Consider the following 26,995-nt stretch of genomic DNA (forward strand, 5'->3'; position numbering starts at 1 on the left):
TAATCAAAATTACATTTTCTTTTTGTCGTAAACACACAATTAAATCACCCTGAAATATTTGGTTTAAGACAACCTTTATTGAAAATATCCCACTATAAGCGACATATATTTCTATTAATTTAACACAGTATAGAAGTATTAAAAAACACCGAAACATATCTTTTCATTGAAAATTATAAAATTATAATGTATTATTATAGAACTTCATAAATATAATAAAATAATAATATTATAATAATATATACCTACATTGTAGACACTCGAAGAAAAATGCGTATCTAAGTATAACGTAAAACCAATGGATCCGAATTTAAAACTTTTCAACTTGATATTTGACTCAGCCTCTGCTAAAACAGTATGCAAATAAACTATTTGATTTACTTATTCTATTCAACGTCTATCTATAATCTAACAAAGTAAGAAATAGGTTTTACAGATCACGTTTTGGGTTTTTGATGAATTGCCAAATTTTAATAAAATATTATAGCCCATTGGTATTGAATACAAAATAACTAAACAATGTATTAGATGGTAGCAAAAAAAAAAAATGTTTGTGTATACATGCATATTCCATACTAGGTGTCTTTAGGTCCCAATATCAACTAAAAATATATGAAACGTAACTCAAGAAACATAACTTAAGTGTATTGTGTGTATTGTGATTGAATTATTTTAATTTTTAAACAATTATAAAAATTGTATGTTATATTGTCTATTATAATATGAAACCTTAAAACAGATTCTATACCATAAAGATATTTACGAAAAAAACCAAAACATTCAAATATACATATTTTATTTTTAATTGATATTATTTCAAGCTAAGTGCTACTGATGGGTGGCTTCTTATTCACGTAACATCATAATGTTCTTTACCCTAATCTCACATATACTTATTGTACTTAATTATATAGATTTTATATTTCTTGTAAAAATAAAAAAAAAAAATTGATGTTATTATAATTTTAAACTTACTACTTTTGTTTTAATTATTATATTTAAATTAACATAAATGTAATATAATCAGTTAAAAATATTGATTTCTAAATGAAACTGTAAAACTAAGATCTATGTATTAAAAACAAAAAAATGCAACTGATATCCAACTGTTGTATCTAAAACTACATAGGTAAATTACCTTGTAAAAACATTAAGTATACCTTACTTAGTAATAGTAACAATATAAATAATTATGAAAACAATAAACGAATAATCTGTAGGTATAGCGTAATTATTTTAAAGGTTTTATAGTAAAACAATTACAATTTACGTTAACATTACAAACATAAAAAATATTTCTACGTGTCTCTACTCTATATACATGCCTGCCGGCTGTCACCTTTAATCCAGTTCAAACATAATATTGAGTACCGGAAACTTTTACCGAGCAATAGAAATGATTGTACTAGTGTAGTTGGTATATTGGATAATACAGTAAATTATTATTGGTCTACCAGTCAAATGCAGTCCATTCCTACAGTAAGTTATTTAGATGAATGCTATGCCATCTGCAATAAATTATTTATCTATTTACTTGTCACGACCTTTGTGAAATTATGCAGGAGCTTGTGTGGTTTTGGTGTCGTATAGGCAGTAGGACCAGTAGGTACCTATCAATGAATCATGCACTGGAAAAGTAAAATCGAAAACACATTTGTAGATTGGTGGGTGCTTGGTAGTTTATGCGAAATGAATTTGTCTTCAATTGTTTTTGTAAATAATTAAAATACCTATGCCTACCTAGGTAAATCATAAAAATACATCGTTTTAAAACAATTATATTATTTTATTAGTGCAATTATGTATACAAATGGAACACACAATTGTAATACCTAATATTATAATCGATATTTATTTTATAAAATGTATAAAAAAAAATACATACAATTAATACATTTAATGTGCAGCAGTATATAGCTTAATAGCTTAGGAAAAATCAACAGTAACATAGCAATACACACAACACATATTAACTCAACATCTCACTAAATAACATGAAAATATCCCTGCCAATAACATATAATAATATAATTGATTTATTGATATAATAATTTTAAAATAAGCCAAACCAAGGTTTGACATCTCTAGGTATACGTGGAATATTAGCAAAAAATAAAAAGTTCATGAAGCCCTTTCGAAAAAAAATTTAAATGAATACTCTTATTAACATAAAACAAATCCATATTTTCTTTTAGTATAGGTATCCATTTTGTATTTTATTAAATTTATCACAATATAAATTGTTTTTAAATATTAATTACTTCATTAGTTTATGAAAGATTTTTATGAACTCTATTTTTCTATGGTCCACGCCCATGCTAAAAGATAGAGATAACAACGTTGGTGTAATGTCTTATTAAAAATAATATTATATGAAGTTAGAAGTAATAATAGGAAAGTATATAAAACGTTAAAAAAATCAGTACATGATATACGTATATAAATGTTCAAGTATCGTATAAAGTTATAAGTATAAAAATTTATATTGTATATTCAATCAAACTAAACAAACTACTTGAAGCTTGCGTAGTTATCGCTTTTGATTAATATTAATTAGATATTTTTTGTAGGTTTTATTTTTGTGCAATATATTTTGACTATGTATTTGTTGAACAAACTAAAATATTTATGTTAACTCAATTATATTCAATAATTAAAGAGTTTAATAAATAAAGCAAACATTTTTTTATACATTTATGAATTTTAATAATACATTTAAATATTTAAAATTAAATGCACGATGTTATAGGACTTGGTATTATTTTTATTTTTAGTTTATTCCATTGCGTTTCAAATAATTATGAAAATGAACAATAATAAAAGTCTTGATAATGACTGACCTATTTGGACATTGTATCATAATCAATAAAATACAATAACGTTTTTTTTTGTGAGTTATAATAAAAAGATACATTTGGATTTTGATCTAATTAATTATAATTACTATCAAATGTCATCAACGAGACATATTCATCACAATGTTATTTATTTATTTTTCTCAAATAACGTTGCACACAATTTATATATAATTAAAATATTAAATATGACGCATATGAAAATAAATTGTTGTGACAGTTGAATACTTTATAGTATTATAGTTCATAAATTTATTTATTGATAATATTAAAATATTTTGAAAGTCCTCACTTAATTAATGTATAAGTTAAACTAATAAAACATAAATCCTAATTGTGAATAAAAATTAAATAAGTAAATCAGTATCTTAGTATAATAGTTTCTTATACAGGGTGACTCACATGCTCACCTTCATTTTTTCTTTAACAATTAATTTATTAAAATACTGGTTTTTAGAATTTTTAAGCACACCAATGTGTATACTATTTAAGTGTAGCTATTTAAGGACCATATCTAGAGAAACTTTTATTTAAGGTTTTTTATATGAATTAGTTGCATAATTCACTAACATAATGAAATTAATCTGTAATATCTACAATATTAATCCATTAACATTTTAAAATTAATAAAACTTATCAGAGTATTATAATTAATAAATACCTATTACATTTTTGGAAATGCATTTTTAAGGGCTTGATATTAAATACTTATATTTTAGTTTATACCTATATATTAATAACACGGGAACTACTCGCTCACATTTGTATTAATATATGATACCAACATTTACAGAAAACAATATTGATTTTCATTTGAAAAACGAAGTTTGAATCTACATTCATTATTAAATGGTATAAATAAAAATCTAAGTTTTTAAAAATATAGACCGTCTTCCCGCTTCCGTATATACTTAAATATTCCAGAAATACATTCATTATTAAAGGAAAAAATAGTGGTTGCATCCTTGGTGAATCACTGTATATTAAAATATAGTTATTTATTTTGAAAAATACGCCTTATTTTTATTTCTCCTTTTTATGTGTATTACATTAAAAATTATTCATTTTTTTATATAATAATGTTTTTATACTTTTTGATTATTATAAGCCTTAATTATATTTATATATTGTAAATATTGTACTTTTTTAATTTATTATCATATCAATTATACTATCAATAACTATATTTCTACAGTTGCAATCATAAACAAATGTATTGTTGTATTACATTTAAGAAGCTACTAATATCTACTATATTTGGTTACAACGATTTGTTAAATTTATAAGGGAACCGTCGTTAGTACAAATACATAAACACTGATATTATTGCTATAGCTGCTCATGCTACTCTATTATAATATTATAATATACACATCGATAATTACACACTGTGTGATAAACTGTACGCACTACAATAACAATCAAAAGAGATGAGTAAGCATGCATAATTTCAGATAAGGTAAAATTAATAATTATCTGCCGAAATGTATCATGACATAATAATATAATATTATTCCAATAATGATTGACCTCATACACAATTTGATAACAATTATTCTTAGTACCTAGTATTAATCATATTATGGTATGGCCCAACTAAAATCCAAACTTCATAGGGGATAGGGATTTCCTTAATCAAATATGGTAATGAATTAAGTATCGTGGAGGGGATACATCATAGGGTTATCCCGCCTATTTTTAAGTAATATAGTGATGTGACACCTGTTGCTGGCGCTGCTGAAGCATAAACATATTTTATAGTAATTCAGTGCGCGCGTTTTAGTCCAGCAATAGTGAAACACACGCCGTGCCGTAGTTAAATTTCAACGTATCATTAACTTACAGACAAAACAATCCCAATCATGCCTAGATCAAAAGGTAAGCTAAACACATAATTTTTATAATTCCGATTTATATTTATTTATTTTTCATTTATTCATTTATTCATTTTTTCATTTTTTTTGTAAATCAATTTTTTGAAGAAGCGAGTTTGATTGAAAATGCTGTCTGTTATAAAAAAAATAATATTATAAAAAAATGTTTGTATAAAAATAAAAATTTAAACATTTTAAATACAACTTATTGTTGTGAAAAACGGATACAGTTATGCTTGCATATTTTAATCCACGAGTATACTATTTAATTACATTTTCTGATTTAGATTAATGATTTTAATTATAATTGTTAATATTATAATTTATTATTAATCTTCATAACGTTAATAATAACGTAAAAATAAATTTTGAACTTTTTGAAAATCAATTACTGTTATTATGCCACTTTTCTATTTTACACAAAATAGCGTATCTAATAATTCTTAATTATAAAACATTTTTTTGTTTACCAAATGTCTTAAACAGTCAGAATTTGTTTTTTCTTCATTGGTATGTTTAATCATGAATACATTTTACTAGTATTAACTAGTATTAATATTCATGATTTTAATATAAATTAAAAACAAATAAACAATACTAGCTTTTGTTAAATAATACATACCTATACCTATACATTTATACATTTTATTCTTTATAATAACTATTGAAAGACAACAGTTAAATTTATAAATTAAGATAATTAATATTTAGAAATTCAAATTAAATATATATACATGGATTAAATACGATTTTGAATAATGTATTGATATTGAATTTCCTTCAAAATAGACTGCAATAGGTAAAAGTGCCCAATTACCTTTTCTTAATTTTGTAAACTATAGTCCAACAATGTAAATATCTATACCAGTATTAAAATGTAGACATTTGTATATAATTTTGAATCCCAGTATCCTTTGTTACCATGAGTTTTTATTTAATAAAACAAAAATAAATTATATCAAATTTGTGTATGTTGACTATTTTGTCTAACAGACTGAGGTAGATTGAACATTTATTTTTTTAAAGGATCATTTGTTTACAATTTTATTTTTAAATATTATGTTAATATTCTCATATTATGTTTGAATAAATTACTAATAATTTATACAAAAATTAAATCATTGAATTATAATATATTAACACAAAATCATTATTGCTCAAGGTATAGGTATATTGTTGAACTTATAATAATATATTAATATTTGTAAATCTAAATTATATTTGAAGTTAATTTAAATTGTGTGCTCAATTAGATAGGTACATAATTTGTTTTAACTTTGTACAGCAGATTATGCTTACTGCGAAAATTCCATAAAAACAATTCATGTTCTAATTTATTTTTGTTTGATAACTCAATGAGATATCGATCTATTCATTATTTTGTTACAACAAAAGTAACTACGTGTCTACGGTTACAGTATCATAATTCACAATAGGAAACTGACTTATAATATTGAATTTCTATAAATATTAATTAATATATATTATTTTCTAAACAGTTTACTAGATGAGGCTTGAAATAATTTTATTTTGGTAATTATAGATGTAGCTAGATGCCTATAATTTGTTACTACTATGGTATGAGTTTAGGTTACCTACTTATAATGAAAATATTGTTTTGTGGATAACTATTTTTTACAAAATATTAGCACCTAAATGTACTGTTTCTTAGACACTTTTATGCTTGTCCATTAGGACTATTCTTATGTTTCTCGGCGACTGAAAATTAACGGACCTTTTATTGTTCACGTTAAATGAATATTTCAACCTTCAAAAAAGTTGTAGAAACTAAATTCATTTCGCTCGTTGAAAGCACACAATCAACGATTGTAAACAATTAAATACATCTGTTTTGTATTTTTCCGTCTCCCGAATAATTATTTATCATTAAAAAACAAAACAAACCAAATTACACATACGCGTTGTAGTAGGTACTATAGGTCTCTTCAATGCATGTATGTTAGGTACCTAGTACATAGGTAGGTACTATAAAAAAAAATAGGCTTATTTTCGACCTAATTTTACTCATATAATAGGTTATAGTATTATGGTCAACTATATCTATTTATATTTAAGTGTATAACTGTATATTAACTGCGATTACATTTTATTTTCACCTTACCCGAAGAATTAATTACACTTTTTGGAACAATGTATTGTATAAAGTAAATTAATTAGTGTATACTAATTGTGCGAATAACCAACGGAAGTTTTAACAAACGATAATGTAACGCCGTACCGGAATGTTACAATTCCGTTCTAAGAAAAGATAAAAAAACATTAAAGTACTTTAAAAATATTATAAACAAAATGTATGAAATATGTATATTAAATTTACTACCTACATTAATTTTATTGATTGCCGAGTTGATTTTATTTAGGTATTCAGTAAAGTAATAATAAAACTTCATTTAAAAAAAGTGTACATTTTTATAAAACATAATAAACAGATTTTTAAGAGGTTTGAGTTTCTTATTCATATTAGGTAGACAACTGATTAATATATTTTAGTACCTATGTTCTTTCATATACCTATTCTATGGTTAAATGCAATCAAATAAAGACATTAATCTTTTTATTATTTTGTTTGTGATCGTAAACAATGTTTTATTGATTAATCCAAACGATAGCTATAGGATCATATAATAATTTATAAATTCGCTATTTTTGCATATTATAGATATGTACATATTTTATTTAAATTTAAGACTAGGGACCTTCCTTGTATTGTAGTGTTGTTACGAAACTATTTCGATGGGAACTATCGCAATACAGATGTCTTGTTATTTGTTTTAAATATTCAAGAAATGTAAGTTGTCAAAACCGTTCTTACCGTTCTATCTACGCGACTACTCATCTACAATATAATATTATGCTTACTAATGTTGCTCGAAGTGATTTGAGATTTCGTGATTTCATTTAACACGTCATACATAGTATACCTCCGTGATAATCACTCCATGCTAAATATAAACTAGCCAACAAAAACATAACGTTTAAAAGTTTTCAATCTAAACATAGCTTTCGTGTAACCCCTTTTTATTATCATGTCTTCATATACTATTTATTGTATATTTATTAGTCAGCTGAGTCGTATAATATATTCACTATAATTTAAAATATATTTTATAAAAATCACACACATGATATTAAAAAGAAAATACTTAGGTACCTACTACAAACCTGCCATCTGCAATTATCAAAATATTATACTGGGAGAATTATTATTTCTTATAAAATTATGTCATTTATAAAAAGTGTAGGTAGTTCATATAATTTTGAAAAATTAAAATATTAATAAATATGATATATTCAAACATGCAGAATTCACAATCAATTTTATGAAAATCATGAAAAACAATAATGAGAAGAAGTACATAATTAAACGTATTTTAACTTTATTTTTATCAGAATATGGTAATCCGTGTATAGAATTTTTGATGATACTGTTGGAATTTAATGATTTTCATAATTCATCATTATTTCTTTTAACATAATATTATAAAGAACAACCACTTTATTGTATTAAGACAATCACCGCAAGTATTCACTTAACTATCACTTAACAAGTGAATCCCTATTTTTTTAATTACCAAATTGATCATTTAACTATATTTATTTAATATTCCCCTAAATTAGTTTCTCAATAATTTTGAAGTTCATAAAACAAAAATATTTTAGACATTATATAAATGTTCTATAAAATTATAGTAGTGTTTTTAATACCTATATGTGTTTATTGTATTAATGTGTACTCGAATGATCTTACATTTGTTTTTTCACACCTGGTACCTATACATTATTATACGACGTAATATTTAGGTACTATTCAATGATACAAAATAATACGTTTATGGCAAGTGTGTATCTACAACAATAAGTTAAAATGGTTTGTTTTAAACGACTACGGAGCCCATTTAATCGAAAACAAATAAAATATAATTTTTTTTTCGTTGCTATGTAGGTACCTACCTCATATTTAATTTATGAAACTGTTCAATAAGTAATACCTAACCATTTTATAATATATTAGGTCGTGGAACCCAGTGTGTAATAATATGTTCATATTATACCTTCAACAGTTTTACCTACATCAAACTTGAATTCAATATGCTATTAAACATATAAAACATATAATATATTTAAAAACAGGAATTTTCCATCAAAATATATATTTTGTTTTCTAAGTAATAGTTAATTTTAGTAATAAGTTAAGTTAGGGACCAAAAATAGCGTTAAAATAAAACTGAAAATACAATAATAATGATACATTAATAATTGTAATGATTCAAAATATCTTTGTTTGTATTATGGATATAATGTAAGCTGTACCTATATAATCATTTTTTTAAATTAGAAATTGTAGTTTCTTTAATTTAGATACCTATATAAATTATAAATACTTAATAGTATTTAAGTATTTTAATTTTAACAGAGTAGGTAGGTATTTACTTAAAATTAAATTGAATTACAGTGTATATGGATTCCATTGTGATAATATAAGTATTAAGTAGGTATATAACAAATGTAAAGAATAATTTATTTATGGTTCGTACTTTGTCAAATGAGCTATTTTCCAGGTACTACTCGTTAGTTTGTTGAAATAAATATACTTTAGTTGGATACGTTACTAACTTAACCTACTTACTAAAATTGAAATGGAATTATATTTTTTTTTTTTTTTTTTATCAAGTTTTATTTACTTTTGTCAATTTTTTAACACATTACGTAGAATATGGTTTCTTATGACTCACTTATTAAAAATATAGCACGAAAATAAAAGTTATTATATCTCAAATTTAATTTCCTGTTATTTAATAGTAGCGACTTATATAAAATCTTTGTACTTTAATCTATATTACCTTAGTACGTTTGATTTTTTTCTAAATTATTTAACTTTGAATTTCGGAATTATTTTAGTTGATTGTGTAGATATACCGTTTAAATGGTTAATGTTAAATTTTCGTCCATCTTAATTATTAATTTTTTATTCCTCACGAAGTATTCGTATTTATTTTCATTTTCACAAGTGTTTAAGTATAACTTTGATAAGAATGTAATATTAAGTTATTCCTACATTGATAGTCTAAACCTAGTATTCTAAAGCAGTACTATAAATGATTATTGTAAAACATTTTTTGATGATATGTAGGTATATAGTGGAATAATGGCCAATTAGTGTAAGCCGTTTAAATTTAACGCTTCTTTTGTATAATCTTTTTCTTTGAATACCCAAGTGTCTTACTCCTACACAATTCTGAATTAACTTGGATCTCTTTCAAAATGTTTAATGGAAAAAGACATCAGAATTGTAGCAGGTTCCTGTAAAATAGACAAAAAGAACTGCACATTTGGGATGCTTAAATTTTTTTTCTCGTAAGAACTTAAACCATTACCATACCTATATGTAAATTTTATTTCAAATTTAAAACTTTTTTTAAAAAATAAGGGCTATGACATTGTATGGTTAGGTTATTATTTTATGAACATAATATACCAATTTATCTAAGTACCTATTATATAATATATTTGTATATTATGTTATTATATAATTGTCAATTAAATTCTAATAATATATTATGTTGTTTACATTTGAGTACATATTCAAAGATTGAGGATATTTATAAGATTGTGTACCCTGAGGGTTTCTCCCAAATTTACTGAAATTCGGGCTTGCCCTTGTTTAAGTGAGTAGGTAGTAGGTGCTTCGGAAATGTGTGGAGTATGATGGTGATTGTAATTGTATTGCAGTTGAAACAAATTGTATTAGTTTGCTCGTTGTTAAGTGAGTAAGTGAGTTAGGCTATTGTTTTGAGATTGAGAAAAAATATTGGTTTGGTTTTAATTGTTGTTACTTGTTAGATAATTTTTCACTCACCCCGACAATTTTCAGATTGATTGTCATTAATTTATTGTAGTATTGAAGTTATCATTTTGAATTCTTAATTTAATTAGAGGTAATCAATGTATTACAAAGGATTAAACTCCTTACTATTGTTTGTTATCTTTTATTAAAATTGAGTGGTAATATTTAACTATACACGAAGCACTTAAAAGCTATAAAAATAAATTTATACAAATTAGATTATACCATGATTAGAACTATAAATAATTTGACGTTTTAATATCCATCGTTAGTTATTATTGTGGTGTGGTTAATAGAGTTTTCTTATTGACAATTATTGAAAAGTGTATCTTAATTGACAGATTCGACTCTAACTTGCTGTGGTAAAACTAATCATTATAGAAATTACATAATTTAGTTTAAAAATCATAACTTGAATAAATTATTGCACGTTAAATACCTGTGTTTTTATGTATTACAATAATATTAAAAAGCTAAAATAATAAAACTAATTGTTTATCTCATTACGAAAATCGTTTAAAACATATTAAATTCTTATTTAATATGAGGTTTGTACATGGTACATTTTATTGATGTTTAAATCAAACATATTTTACTCAATGTACACGTGGATAATATCACAAGTAAAATAATTATTAATTTTCTTTGATGCCATTTTTTTTTTAAATTGCATATCATTTGATTCTAATGTTTGGCTAGTTACTAATACCCATTTATACATGCCTAAGTTTTGTGAGCTGATTCAAACAAAAACTCAATAGGTTAGGACGTTAGGTCAGGTCGAATAGTTTGTTATTGAATCAGTATATTATGATTTGTGTACTTAAATGAAAATTAATACAATTACGTATTTGTTTTTTTTTTGTATGCATCATGTTGGTATCACTGACTAATTACATTTTCTGTTTTAATTATTGAATTGATATTTGATATTCAATTTGCTTTTTTCACTACGAGAGGTAACTACTAACTTGTTATTCTATATAGCACACTTTAAGTTAAACACATTTTTCTTCAAGGAGCTAGTTTTTAGCCATATACTTACAATTATTTTTTAAACTGTCATATTGTTATTCTTTTGGGTACCTACTATAATTCTATTTATTATTTTTAAATCAACAGTAACGTTATAAAAATGAAAATAATATTAATAATTATATAGGTACCTATTTATTTTCTAAAAACTGTATTTTTAATTTTGTTTTAGTTGTACATGGTATGATAGCAATGGACGACGTATCTGACAATAACAAGATATGGAGAATGCTGTTTGCCGAATTTTTGGGCACAGCTATTCTATTGTTTCTTGGTTGTGGCAGCATTATGTGGCTTAACGGTTCAACTAATTCATCAGATATCCTAGCAATCTCTCTGACTTTTGGTTTCACAATAGCAACACTAGTACAGGTAAACACGATAAATATGATAATTACAATTAAAACCGATCACGAAAACAGTAATAATACATAGTACCTAGTTCAATTATTACAGTTCAATGTTACATACAAATTAGATCGTGCAAACAATGAACGTAGCCTATACAGAAATATTTACACACGTGCAAATACAAGTGTAAAACTTTGGGGGACCAAAAAAATTTTTCTTAATACATTTCAACATACCTATCGAAGTAGGTATGTAAGTATATAATCAAATACAACTCTACGTTTTTGTTGATGACAAACTGATTGTCTTTGCTCTGGTAAATACTTCTATTATTCAAGATCATAAATAAATGTATGAAAACCCATATTATTTAGACCATTATGTTTTCATAGTTTCTATACGTTTAATAATCATATAATAATTTCATTGCACATTTACTCATCCCTAATAATACAGTAGTCTTTAGTCTAGACAAATTAACTGTTGTAAAATCAACCTACTGGTTGTACATATAAAGCACCTTGACTAAAAAAATATATTCAAAAATAATAGTTTTACGCTTAGGTACAATTAAATCTATTTATTTATTTTATGCTTATTGAATTCTTTAAAAGTTTACTAGTACAAACATAAAAAATTACCTACATTCATTTTATTTGTAATGCTAGATGATTGATTTATAAATGTTCGTTGTAATATTATAAGGTACATTTATTATTGCCTCAAAACTGTATATACCAACTATATCCTATGGATACGGATTTTAAGGATAACACATTTAAATGTAGGCAATTCTTATAAAGTGAAACATAATATTTGAAGGACACAAGACCAAAACAAATCGAATAAAAAAATGGAATATTTTTTTCTTCTTATTATGATATTATACTATATGTTATCATACGTATACCTTAGTACCAATAATACCTATATAGGTACCTAATACACTTTGATTGTATTATTGTGTAAAGACAATTTAAAGGAAATGTAGAGGAATATAATACGCATAATATAATACGAGTATAACATTATAATATTGTGTTAGATTATAATATTATGTTTATCTGTTAAAAATTAAAAACCATGCATTCATACGTCTTCATTGTTCCGCAATTACACTTGCCAATATAATTTGTAATATTATGCAATTCATATCTACGAAAGTACGAACATAATATTTTGTTGTTTTTTGCAAACGTAGAAAACGATTAATAGTGTATGTAAAAATAAGTTAATTGGAAATTATCCATACTGAGTTAGTTAACTTAGTTTGTTATATTTTATTTACGTTTATTAAAAACATGCGTTTACCACCTATCTATTATATAAATATATTATTTTTGTTTTATTCATGAGACGTTATTTTTTACTGAAAATTCTATTTTAGATATTCGGTCAGACCAGTGGATGTCATATCAACCCAGCAGTCACGGTTAGCTTTTTGGTGAGCGGCCAATGCTCATTTTTGAAATCTGCTCTGTACATAGTTGCACAGTGTTTGGGGGCTTTAGCCGGTATCTACCTTCTAGAAGTGAGTGAACTCAACTGTTTTGATGATATTAGTTGTATATATAATACGTATATAAACCACAATTTATAGATACTTATTAATGTTTTTATATATACCTACAAAATACACATACATATAAAACATACATGGTTTGTTGGACGTATATTATGTATTAAATATGTTGTTTATTGATTAGAAATTTCGTGAAATAATTTTCAGTGTTATTATGATTGAGTGAGTGATTGAACAGTGTTTAAGGGGTGGACAATTGCCTGATCCCAGGTAGAACTTAAGGGGTGGTACATTTGTATGAGTGTTTTGTTTTAATATAATGTATAATTTTTGTAATGTACATATTTTGTATGTATTGCAATGTTAATTCGTAGTTGGAAATTTAAAAATTAAGTTTATTTATCATTGTTATTGTAAGTGGTGTGAAAGTAAACACATGTATGAATGGTACCATTATATTATTATTATTAGTCATTAGGACAGAGACTAGCCCTATTAACCTATATTTTTTTTTTATTGTGCATGCATATGCAGTTGGCCAAAATGTCCAAAATGTCCAAAATGTCCAAAATGTCCAAAATAAGCCCTGAACAAGGTGGAAACACTAATATTTTTGAAATTTTCGTCATAATATGAAAAATATTATTTTGCTTAAACAACATGTTCAATTTTTTTTATGTACCTACCTTAAACTTCAAAGCCATAGGTACTCTTGACTCCTTAGCTTTGTTTTCAAACAAATCAATACGACCCTGTGCTTGTGCTTTAATGAAACAATTTCATACATCTTTTGAAATTATCTTCGAAATGTGTCAACTTACAAGGCACATAAATATAAAATCTTGAACAATTATTATTTATTTTGTATTTCGCATTTTGTCAAGTTCTAAAAAATAGATCACTTTAGTACAACTGTAAATTCAAACAATTCTAAAAATGCAAAAATATGCAAAATAAAATTATCAGAATCGTTTAGGTCATTAAACACATTTTGGTATTATTTTCACGTGCTACATGGGGGCTAAGCAATGTACTACATGGGGGCTAAGCAATCTGCTACATGGGGGCTAAGCAATGCGACAGCAGTACGGTCTACATGTAGTGGTTTTTTCCAGGAAAAAAAAGGTATTATTTTCACTAAACATTAAAAAAGATGCCAAACCATATAAATACCTGTCCTAATTATATAGATACAATTTATATGATAATCAAGGATTTATACTTTTATAATTATTAATTTGTATTTGTTTAATACTGGACAGTGGACACCAGCCTATAGGTCTTGCTTTAGTCGTGATTATATCGTGATTGAATATAGCGTTCAAGCATCCCGATAAAGTGTTTCAGGACGGCAAATTTTCCAAGAGTTAACATAAATAATTAAACCTTCACTAATTATTAATTATTATGCTAATATTTGATCTTTTATAAAAAAAATTCTAGTAGCAAAATATACAAAAAAAGTTTATCTTGGTTTAAGTAAAATAAAATATGTCAAACCCCCAAAAAAGTGGCAGCGTTTTATAAGTGCCGCGGGGTGTCAAAATTCTAAATACGGCCCTGAGTGACTGAGTATAATACGATATTATTTTGTTAACTCCGTTCCACAGTTTTTTTTTTTTTTTAACAATTGTTAATTTTCCACCACAGAAATTTTGCATACTTCAATGTTAACCTTCAATGTATAAAAACTATTGCATTTTAACCTTAAAAAAATATACCTTAATTGAGTAAAGAACACAGGGAACATAATATACAATTACATATTATTATGTGTTTATTTTATAATATAAATACAAATTTATTTCTAGTTGTTTATCAACTGATCTATGTCACCATTAAATTAAAGTTACATAATATTATAACTTTTCTCACAATGTAATTAAGGTATAAATTATAAATAATTAGCTGCTATTATTATAAATATTTTATAATGCTCATATGTGTGTATATTATTGAACCAAAGAAAATTATTTTTCTGTTCGTTAAAATAAAACGTATTTATAACTTTCAGAAAAGATATGTACCTTATTTCCATACAAATCAGTGTCTGTAATATTGTTGCATTATATGACATTTCAATGATTCGAAACTATTTGATTATAATAATTCTCGTGCGCTTAATTTAAATTTTACTTACATTGTATTTATACATCAACAAAAAATAAACCACTGGGCACATTACAATTCTGAATTATTGGCTATTGCTGCATTACATTTTAATCTGATATTTCATGAGCAATGTTCTTGACTTTAGCATGCATATTATAATGAAATATAAAATGCAATTTGTTCATGATTTGAAATGATTCATTTTAAATTTAAATTTATATTAATATAATGTTAACAGTTTTTATTCAAAAGAAACACTTGTATATAAGAAAATCCATTATTGAAAATTACATGGATTTTTCTCAACGTTACTGCAATAATATGTCGTAATCACTCTAACTTTAAAAATATAACTAATAATTATTATACTATTTCAGATTTGGTGATTAAATATATTTCATTTTTATTTGTTGTCTATTAGTTTGTTACTCCAGACGCAGTAACTAAAGGTTTAGGAAAAACAGACATAAACACACTGCTTCAACCGGGACAAGGATTCGTCGTGGAAGCATTCATTACCTTTATTCTAGTGTTGGTTATTCACTCGGTCTGCGATGAAGCCAACCGAAGCAACATAGTTACGCCGTCCATTTCCATAGGTCTGACCATTGCTGCCGCCCATCTAGCAGCGGTAAGTAATGCACCCACTCTATCATTTTATTTCTCTAAATTATGATCACAAATACATATCTCAGTAGTTTATAAAATCGTTTCGGTGTGCCAAATAGTTTTGACATATTTTATTCTTGATTAAAAATTATTAATTTTTAATTTAACCCTCGGCAATAGTGGTCTGTCGGATGAATTTACATTTTACATCATTACAAAGTGTAATATTGCATAACTGTTAACAAATGCGAATATATGTACATTATAGTGTATATTCAACGACCAAGAGATATTAAATAGGCTGAGACGGTTGAGTAGATAGGTTGGTATCAACAATGAATTTGATTGTGGGAGAGATAGAGTCAAAGTCCTGAGAGCCTGATTAATCGATTCAACCAGTGATTCCGGAATTTTAGAATTTTCTCTTCCTTGGTATTATGATTTTTAATAATTTTGTTTACGTAGTTTCAGTTATTTACTGTTTATATTTATCATTTTCTTTATATATAAATACAATTACCTACGTCAAATAAATACTCGGAAAGATTCAAACTAAAATTAATTATTAGTTTTGAAATATTATTAGAGAGAAATAAAGAAGGTCTGCATTCTGGCATTTGTTTCAAATCCATTCTTTAAATTAAAAACTTATTTCCAAGTATAATATCCTACAACTTTATATCCCTGATACCTGCAGGAAAAGTAGCTTATAGTTATATTTCACAAGTAGAGTTTGCGTAGGTACCTAGTGTTACGCGGTGACAGATCAAATGAAACAAAAAAAAAGAAAAGAAAGAATAATACTAATCTAAGTCACTATGAATATACTATGCCTATAGCGGAATGAATTTAACAAAGCATAATATAACAAAAGACATTCGCTCATTTAACCTCAAATTCACAAGGATATATATATATTGTTAGACAGGTTGTTTCGACAGTTGACTTTGCTTTTGTTTTTGATCTTTTTTAATCAAACGCCTTCACAAAACAATTCCTTAACCACGGGGATCTTGTGATTCATTTGTTTGTTTAACTCACATTTTTTTCTGTTTAATTAATGGTTAAAATAATAATAAAATTATAAAAATATATAGGTAACACTTACGAACATTTTCGTAAATTAATCGAAAAGTATATTATTACCTATACGACTGCACTTTGCATTATTTATCGGAAAATCAATTTTATTGTTAAAAAAATGCACACTTTGAATGCATGTAATCAACGGTTATTGAAACTACGTGACTAAAAACATCTTAGCTATCTTCAGTTTCAGTAAGTTGTAGGTAACACTAATTAGTAAATAATATGCTTACAGCTGATTATAATCATTTTAGTCGTTTCCAATAAATGTTCGTGAGTGGCAGCGATTATTGTGTCATGTATTCTTCATTATTTCATCTTTTTATTACAATATTCACCGAGTAAAATATTTAAACAGACCAATAATGTAATTGATACGTCGTGTATTAACTATATAATTAAGGATCACTGATACTATTGTGTTGTTGGCATAAAATATGTGCGTGGCGCGCGTGCTCGCGCTATTATTGCCTATCGGTGTCGTGTCTCATGGTGATTTTTTATTGAATGCAATAAATGCATTATATATTGGATTAATTCGAAACGGATCAGTGAGGCCGTAAATGGGGCGTGTCAAAGTGATGGTCGATCAAAAATAGATTTGCAATATCGTACTATTAAATTGGTATAATAATTAACATCGCAAACGTAATAAATAATTAATCCCCGCACTTATTGGGAATCGAATACCCCCGGCGTACACCCAAGACAAGTTTTACGACGGTGTAAAATAATAAACGTACACGCGCCGATTTGCGCGGATTGTAGATTATTAATTGTATGCCGAAAACCAAATAAACACACAATAATAATATGATACGCCACCGCGACTTTAACAACGGTCATATAATGGTGTTTGCTTAAGATCGCTTACATACAATAGGTAGGTATATACTATATAGATTATAATATCTACTCCATTGTAGTTTATAGAGTCTTATTGGCGCCGAGACTTGGTCGACTAAACAGTCGAAGATGTGCGAGTAAAACAGTTCCCATGTTAGCAAACGGTATTCTTGTCGGTCGCGACCACGGCAGGACTACAACCTGCTATGGCGTAGGATTTTTTTATACAGACATACACAATATAACTATTTAGCCATTTAGGTACGTTGTCAGGGTTTCTCACGATTCATTGAATGCTGACGTCGGATGCCCCCAGAAAAACGGTCACGGAATGATCTGTACTGAGACTGACGCGTTACGCGTGGTGACGTCATAGAATAATAGCACAATAATAATATTATAATACACATTATTATCGTTAAACTGTGTTGTTTTGTTTGTTTACTCTCTCGTAGTTTCGTCCGATTTGTTCTGCCGAGTGAAAAAAAAAAAGTGAAACAATAGGACAACGAGGTCGATAATAATATATTATGAAAAGCGGCGGCTTCGTAGCGCATGCGGTGCCGCCGTGCAGAGAGAGGCTCCGAGGAAATGACGATTTTATGTAACGTACGACTCATCGTGTGTGTGCTACTGTGAAGGACATGTCAGAATATTATTATAATAATCACATCGGATGAGCCAGACGACCTTTTTTTTATTTCACTGTACCGGCGGCGTATCTATACGATTTCATAGTCATAATCGTAAAAACTTTACCGCGATCCTCGTCAAAATTAAACTGAGAATGTTGTTATAAATTATATAATATCGTCTCGTACAACAAAGCACGGCAGTTTGTCTTTAAAACATTTAAATTTGTATAGATATATATAATTATAATCTTATTATACTGTCAAAAGCTCGAAAATAACAACGCGTACCTATAATAATACTACCTCTCTACGGCTAATGTGTAAACACGCGAGTATACCGGCCCCGCACTACGGTGGTACCTAATAATAATAATAATAATAAAAATAATAATGGAAAACACACGTAACCGTCGTAGTGCAATATTTTCCGAGTGTGGTTAGTTGTAATACCTAAAGGTACGCACGGTGTGGTGCCAATTAGACATACACATAGGACCGCGCCATGCCTACAACTGTGACAAATCGTAGCCTATATTATATAGGTACAGTATTGTAATGATGGCAGGTGAGTAGGTGACGTCGAAAGGGTGACAGATTGAGCGAAAATTAACATTGTTACAGTAATAAGGCCAATATTATTAATACGATTGTGGTGTATCGTAGTGTAATTTTGCAAATGCGGTTTGACACGGTTTTTTCCAACTCAAACACGCCGGATGAAAATGTGTTTGATGAAGAGTACTAGTCGACCGTTTAGCCATAATAAACTATACAGAATAATACGCTATATAATAATATTATAGTAAAATAATACTTGTTGTTTTATTAATATATTATATTATTATTATAGTAGAGTTGATAGGCGACCAACAAACATACAATTACAGTCTGTCAGTCATATTTCTGCATAACATATTATTATATATTACTTATATGTTATTAGAATTATATATAAATTAATGAAAAAACTGATAATTATTTTTAAAAATCCCTGGGATCAGCTTTACGATAAACCAGTCTAAAATGGCTAAAATTAAGTGATATCCTAGTAAACAATGTTTGCATTTAAAACTAAAAAGGGTACCTACATAAGGGGTTTTATACCCTTCGGAACGTAGGAAGAAATATTATTAATTTACCTGGGTACGTTATAGACATGTAAAATTTAACAGAAATTCGCTAAATTTTGATATTTTTGGTTACGTAGCCAGCCATCATAACGACACTCTCAGGAGCACCTTTCGTCCCCTGTTTTATAAATACAACAATATGGTATGAATATTACGAAACAAATTGAATAACTTTAAATTAAAACGATCTTAGAATTTTTTTAACTCTAAAGATTGGTTTGATATTTCTTTAATGTTTCTAAATATTATAGGTACTGTAATACTACTATATAAGAATAAAAGAAATCCAGCGAAGTCACTCCTCTGCTGTACCTATAGTAGGTTTCGAGTGTATCTCGTCATTGAGTTCAATGACGAGGTACACTTGACACTTACTATATTATTATAACAGAGTGACTATATTCCCCGGATTTTTTTTTAAATTTCAATAGGAATTATAAAAAGCCAGACAAGGCACAACCCTGGTAATAAATAATAATTACTTATATCGGTGTATTAACTAGTTTACATATTTTGAATATATAGATAAATCTTCTGGTTCCATAAATGGTTCAAAGCGAAGCTCTGTTTAACATAATAAATAATATATGGACATAGTTATAGTGTTTATTAACATATTATGTTTTAAATATCTGCTTAGAATGACGACAGAGTAATTTTCATATATCACATTATTATACATATTACATATTATTGTATATTACCTGTTCGGGTACATTTTTTTTAACGTTATTAGCAAAACTTTCCGCAGGAAAAAAATACGTCCTTGTAAAATTATAATAGTACACCTATTATAGTGTGCGTTCATCATTTTTCTAGGAATTTAAAATAGGTACTCATGCGGTGATATATAATAGGTATATTATAATGTGTGTGTACCTATATTTTCTTCTGAAGTAGGAAATCAATGTACCTACATACATTAGGTTTATTTAGCTTTTATTAATATAGATAGTTAAGTGATCACATGTTATAAGATAACTGTGTATAGTGTATACGAAACACTTGAGTGTCAATCGATTTGAAAGTGGGTCATAAAGTTTTAATCGTGATTTGTGAGCCTAAACTCCAAATAATCAATACACTATAATTTTTTATACGTTAAAAATGTTATAATCATAGATAATAATATATACTGTATATTATTATCTATGATTATAACACACTAATAAAAATGTATGGTTCTACACAATAGCGTTATCATATTTATTTTTATTTTCGTGATATTAGACGGTTGTCTAAAAATCCGATGTATGTAAGAGCGGAGCTCTTTATTGGTTTTACAATTATTGAATTATTATTATTATTTTTTCTTCAACATTGATGGTGATTTACAGTAGCAAATTTATATCTTTGGGGGGACAAAAGTAAAAATAACTATTTTAGTTTGTTTTTTATTAGTATTGATCAAAATATTCATGGTCGTCAAAAAGCTTGAAAATGTAATAAAAGGTTCCTCCAATCTCATAAATTTTACTTATATAGGCTAAATTTATAGTGTAAATATTTTTTAATGTGGCTATACTTAATTTATAATAAACCATGCATTTGTCTGAATTTGGAATTTTATAATACATTTATATGGTAAAAAAAACAGATGGGTGTAAAATACATCATTAAAAATGAACTGAATAGCTGCAATGTTGGGGTAAGCATTCGGAAAAAATACCAGTACACCTGAAATGTATTGAAAAATAATATACATATACTCAAAGTTTATTCATTAAAATAAAATGAGCTCAAACTCGTATTATTTACGGTCATAATTTTATTTATATAAGGTAAAGCACACAATAGAGTACAATATTCATTGACACGATAAATGAATAAAAGTTATTTTATACCCTATTGCGCATAGTAAGAATTTCTCACAGAATTTCTCAGAGGTGAAATTATTTATAGTATAAATAGGATTGCAGGCATATTATAGGTCTATAACATTATATTATATACTTTTAAAAAAGAATAAATCAACTTGTGTACCGTAGAAAATACACAATTATTATTATCGAGCATTTAAGCTTAGGACTTGGTAGTAGCTGTAGTAGGTGCATCAGAGCGGCAGAGGCCGTCCCGTTTCGTCATTTATTCCGCTATTATAACTAACTATTATAACGCTATTATAGTGTATTATAACGATATTGTATGATTATTAAATTGTTTTGACGCACAACAATAATGATAATGTGCACAATATTATTATTACACTATGGCAACCGGTGCATCATTTAATTTTGTGCGGGGAAAACCGGATACCAAAAATAATAATTACCGTGTCGTGCGATCGAGCCAATACCTGCAGAACCTAGCCGCCCCGGGATTACTCACATCGCGTGCCGTGCGTGTCGTGCCAAGAAGACAGCGTGTTATTGCTATTATTATTATTTGTCTTCGAGGAGTCTCCTCCGCCGATCGACGCGATTACACACCAGACGTGCGATTACAACTACAAAATATAGCAACATTATTATTTCTGCGCAGATGAATATAATATCTGTAATATTACGCACATCGTCCTTGTGTGCCTCGTGTCTTGTGTCGTCGAGGACTGCATAGCAGGGATTGTCGGGGCTGTCTGTACCCCTGTTTATTATGCGACCATTTCGTGACTGCCGAGTTTGTACAACTGTAGTTGACCGATTTAAATTATTACGATTTAGATTATCTGAATACGGTTAAATAATATTCACCCCAATCATGGGTGCATGGAGAGTTACCGGTCTACCCCAGGCTTTGGTCATTTTTCGGGGACGTTGGCTTTCATACGTATAATGCATATTGCATAAAATACGTATTTATAATTTGTGAGGAACAGTGGTCATTTGGCATGGCGGTGATATACTGATATAACATTTAATAACCCCTCCGCGATGATTGTTAATATGTAAATATTTATTAATAATAATTGATAAATTGTTTATCAATACTCTAATTGTTATTACTTATTACTGTATAGGTAGATGAGTATTTCTGATTAAAGTCATAAATTATAATTTAAAATTCGATACCTTAAAATCGCTATAAATAGGTTCACTGTAAACAAAAGATAATTTATTATATAAAATTTAGTATTGTTTTTTTTTCATTTTAAGTGAATGAATGTATGGTTTTCACAATGTTTTTTTATTTTTGCGTCCAAAGACTTTATAGGAAGTAGAAAAAAATGCTTCAAAATGTCAACTGTAATATAATTTATAATGGAAAAATAAATCTAGTTGATACTTTTGGCGGTCTAAAGTAAAAGCTGCTCAAGTATTTTTTTTTATAATTGGGAAAAACAAAAAATAATTTAGGGAAAAACTGGGATTTTTACTCATAACCAGTTTTTGGCTTAATCGATTTTCTTAGTTGGTTGTACCTAATTCAAAACCCAACAACCGTAAATATTTTAAATTTTTACCAAATGCTTATATTATAATTTTATATACATGGTATATTTTTCAATTCATTTTGAGCTATTTATAGACATTTTATATTGATATAATAATTATAACATAATATTCAAATAAAATTGGACCCACTGTTTGTTTTCAACAATATTTTGACACTTTTTCTTGAGAAATTTGTATATGGCCATTTGTAATGGCTATGAAAACATTTTGATTATACATATTACCTATAAGGATTCCAAAATTACACAATTTTAATTATCACATTTTATAATTTGTCAGTTATCACTACAATTTTATCCGCCGCGTTAATATATGGATAAACATAACCTACACGCGTGCTGCAGTACAATATTGTATTATATCGATGTACCATAATACCATGTGGGTATTACCTAATATTTTGTATTATTTTAAAAATTATTTATTCAAAATATAAATTTTAAGTTCTAAATATGCAGCAACCCTGGACCTTGTGGTATTATAAATATAACCAATCGCACATGCTTGGCTCTATAATAAAATAATACTGTTGTCACGATATAGTCGACGGATGGCGTGAGCAGTGACGTTCGTGCAGAAAAATTGTGCGGCGGCGTCGTCATCGAAAACTGTATCATAATACAGTGTTATTGCGTATTAGTTTCGTGATGGGTGAGCACGTGGGTTGACGGGTCCTCCACCTCCCCGTTCAAGTAGAGTCAAATTACTCATTTACCGTGTATGAAAATAACAAACAACATTGTGATCATCAAGGTCTGAGATACGTAATTGAATTAGGTATAGTCTGTATATAGACTATAAGGTACACCATAGCAACTACAGTAGAAGATAATATAATGAATACAAATGGTTCAGTAAAATAAAAAGTTTTCTACAAATTATTATTACGTACCCATTATAATAATACGTCAATACCGATATAATATTATATTATAATATGTAGCATGTACGACGTGCGTATGCATTATTATCTATTTAAGATATTAATAATTATACTCAATATAGGCACAGTAAGTAGTTATATTAAATATTAATAGCGAACGCGACACGATAAAATAAAATCAAATAAAGTCAGACGAGATACTCTTATGACAGCCACTCGTCTTTCTTCGTTCTAAATTTATTTTCACAGCACGGACATATTTTATTCGTAGCACCAGTAAAATGTTTATTTTATTTTGCTCGATGTATAATTCTATCTACATAAAACCTGCAACAACCATTTTGATAGAACTTTTGGAAAAGTTTTTTCTTGCAATGAAAATATAATTTATTATATTTTTTATCTTATTATAGTGATTTAAACATACTGTATATTTTACCGTCGATTTTAGACGAGTTGGGCAACTACCTGACTTACGCCTACCTGACTAGGTATTAACTTTTAATTTGTATCTTATTTGTTCAATATTGATTATATTTCATTTTTAGTTGTAACTCGGTTTAACTTACGGATGCGATCAGACGAATCTTTTCAAAGCACCTACCTAACAAATATACCAACATATCGATAATAATTTATATACGCGCTTTCGTATTTCATATATTTATCTCGCTGCCCAGTGACCGTTAATATTTTCGATATTTTATGCGCAGACTCACTGCAGTGCGGTGATGGTCGCGGCCTGGTACAGCAGGTATAACCCTGTGCCATTATCATATACTCCGGTCGGACGTTAACGCGTATATTATATAATGTGATAAAACCCCGTACGTCCCCTCTGCCTGGTGGTTGATCGATCGATGATGCTGACGGGTGTTCAGAGGGCGAGATGGGATGATGGTAGTGGTCGTCGTGATGCGAATGAGCGCGGGGGCGGAGGATTGTTCTGTGTCGAGCTCTCGTCGTCGTCGTCGGATATAACGTTAAATCGCGTATGCAAGACACTGATTGGATTTTCACGTGATCCGATGTTTTAATAATATGGTTATGTATGATATACTATACAGATGATGGTTTCCCACACTATTATTATTATTATTATTATTATTATTATTATTGTTATTGTTGTTGTTGTTGCCGAGCCGACAAGTGAAGACGAATACTCGACTTAAATGTATATTTCATAATATGTTTATCGTCGAGTTATTATCATTTTACCAAAAAATAATTAAAATTAAATTATTATGGAACTCACGTTCTTAATTTATCGCTTTCAGTATTATTATTTTAGTCATTTATAGATATAAAATCATCCATCGTGCCAGACATTTAAAAAATAAAAAAATAAAAAAAAAATAAATATTTTGAAATTTATTAAATAAAATTAAATGACACGTAGGCAGTAATGATTTTTTATGCCTAATGTGCACGAGGAAATATTTTAAAATTCATTAAAATTAAAATAATTTCCACAATACGTATTCATGAACCCTGCAGTCATTGTTGCATGTACCAGGTACATTGTACCTATATCTACGTTTACTATACATCTATATATAAATATAATATAATGTTATATACATTACATATTTGTATACAGCCACACGCATCCCTAAAGGTAAACGGGCTTTTTAAAATAACGTATAATAAACCATGGTTAATTGAAAGTTTGTGTTGGATTTATTTTCTGGTTATACGCTTAAAAATATGATTCTTGATAACATGCAGGGTACCTAGTATTGCCACACCCACTGATTTTCAAGGTTATACGACATAATATGTCACGAAAATAAAAGTAATAACGAATTAAAATATTATACCTAGCAGGACTACCTATATACCAATATATTTAAATATCTTTATTTCATAATATTCCACTAGTTTAATATTATAGCTCGTCAATCAAGATTTATATTCACCAAATTACTAATAAAAATAATGATTTCAGTTAAGAGGATGTCAGCGCACTATTTGTTTTCTCTCTCTAGCCCACGCGCAACATAGACAAAATGCATTTGCGCAGAATCATTTTTTCTATGTTTTTAAGTAATCTTAGAGTAAAATCACTCATTAAAAAAAATATAAAGAATAATATTTTTGAGGGAATGACATATCGATTTCTCTAAATATTGTTTCAAAATAATTTAAACATAATTTAAATTTAAATAATTTAAATTTACAACATTTTTTTGTTTATTTTGAAAGTCGAATACAAAGTCAAACAACAATAAAATATAAAACCTTTATGTCATTCCCTCTAAAATATTATTCTCTATCTTTTATGTAATGGGTGATTTTGCTCTGAAATTACTTAAAAACATAGAAAAAACGATTCTGCGCAAATGCGTTTTGTCTATGTTGCGCGTGGGTCAGAGAGAGAAAACAAATAGTGCGCTGACATCCTCTTAATTAACTAAGTAATGTAGGAAACAATTGTATTATTATATATTAAACAGTAAATTGAAAAAAAGTTTTAGAGCTAATAACTTTTTTTTTTCTTAAGTTCTTATTTTTAGATTCTGAATACAATGAAATAATAATATAAGACGTGTAGAAGTTATTAATTATTATACTAACTGTATCCTTAAAATAGGGTTTACAAAAGTTATGTGAGATAGCGAGTATGATCCTATCCAGAATTAAATTAATTTTATTATATCGTTTTTAACTTTTTTACACAAGTATGAAGTAATATTAAAATATCTTAATTTCAAAATTAAATTTACTAACGTAATTTAGCAGTATTTTAGTGGTAATTAGTAAGTTGGTAACTGGTAGGTACCAATAAAGAAACTAATG

The 26,995-nt window shown here is 27.4% G+C and overlaps 1 protein-coding gene across 6 annotated transcripts in view; it reads left to right on the plus strand.

Moving 5' to 3' along the window:
• The window catches only part of LOC132940558 (aquaporin AQPAe.a), a 32,013-nt gene that overhangs the window by 2,986 nt on the left and 2,032 nt on the right, over positions 1 to 26,995 (plus strand). For 3 of the 6 annotated variants that reach the window (XR_009664095.1, XM_061008290.1, XM_061008291.1), the window contains exons 2-4: positions 11,803 to 12,002; positions 13,369 to 13,512; positions 16,037 to 16,246. Coding sequence is in view for 2 of the 6 variants with exons in the window: in XM_061008290.1 (XP_060864273.1) it covers positions 11,803 to 12,002; positions 13,369 to 13,512; positions 16,037 to 16,246 (554 nt within the window). In the remaining 4 variants the exon portion in view is untranslated. Of the gene's footprint in view, positions 1 to 4,573; positions 4,734 to 10,836; positions 10,958 to 11,655; positions 11,678 to 11,802; positions 12,003 to 13,368; positions 13,513 to 16,036; positions 16,247 to 26,995 lie in introns of those variants that run through there. The other 3 variants (XR_009664096.1, XR_009664097.1, XR_009664098.1) reach the window with 3 other exon arrangements.

The sequence above is a fragment of the Metopolophium dirhodum genome, chromosome 3 (genome assembly GCF_019925205.1).
Source record: "Metopolophium dirhodum isolate CAU chromosome 3, ASM1992520v1, whole genome shotgun sequence".
In the NCBI taxonomy this organism is placed as follows: Eukaryota; Metazoa; Arthropoda; class Insecta; order Hemiptera; family Aphididae; genus Metopolophium; species Metopolophium dirhodum.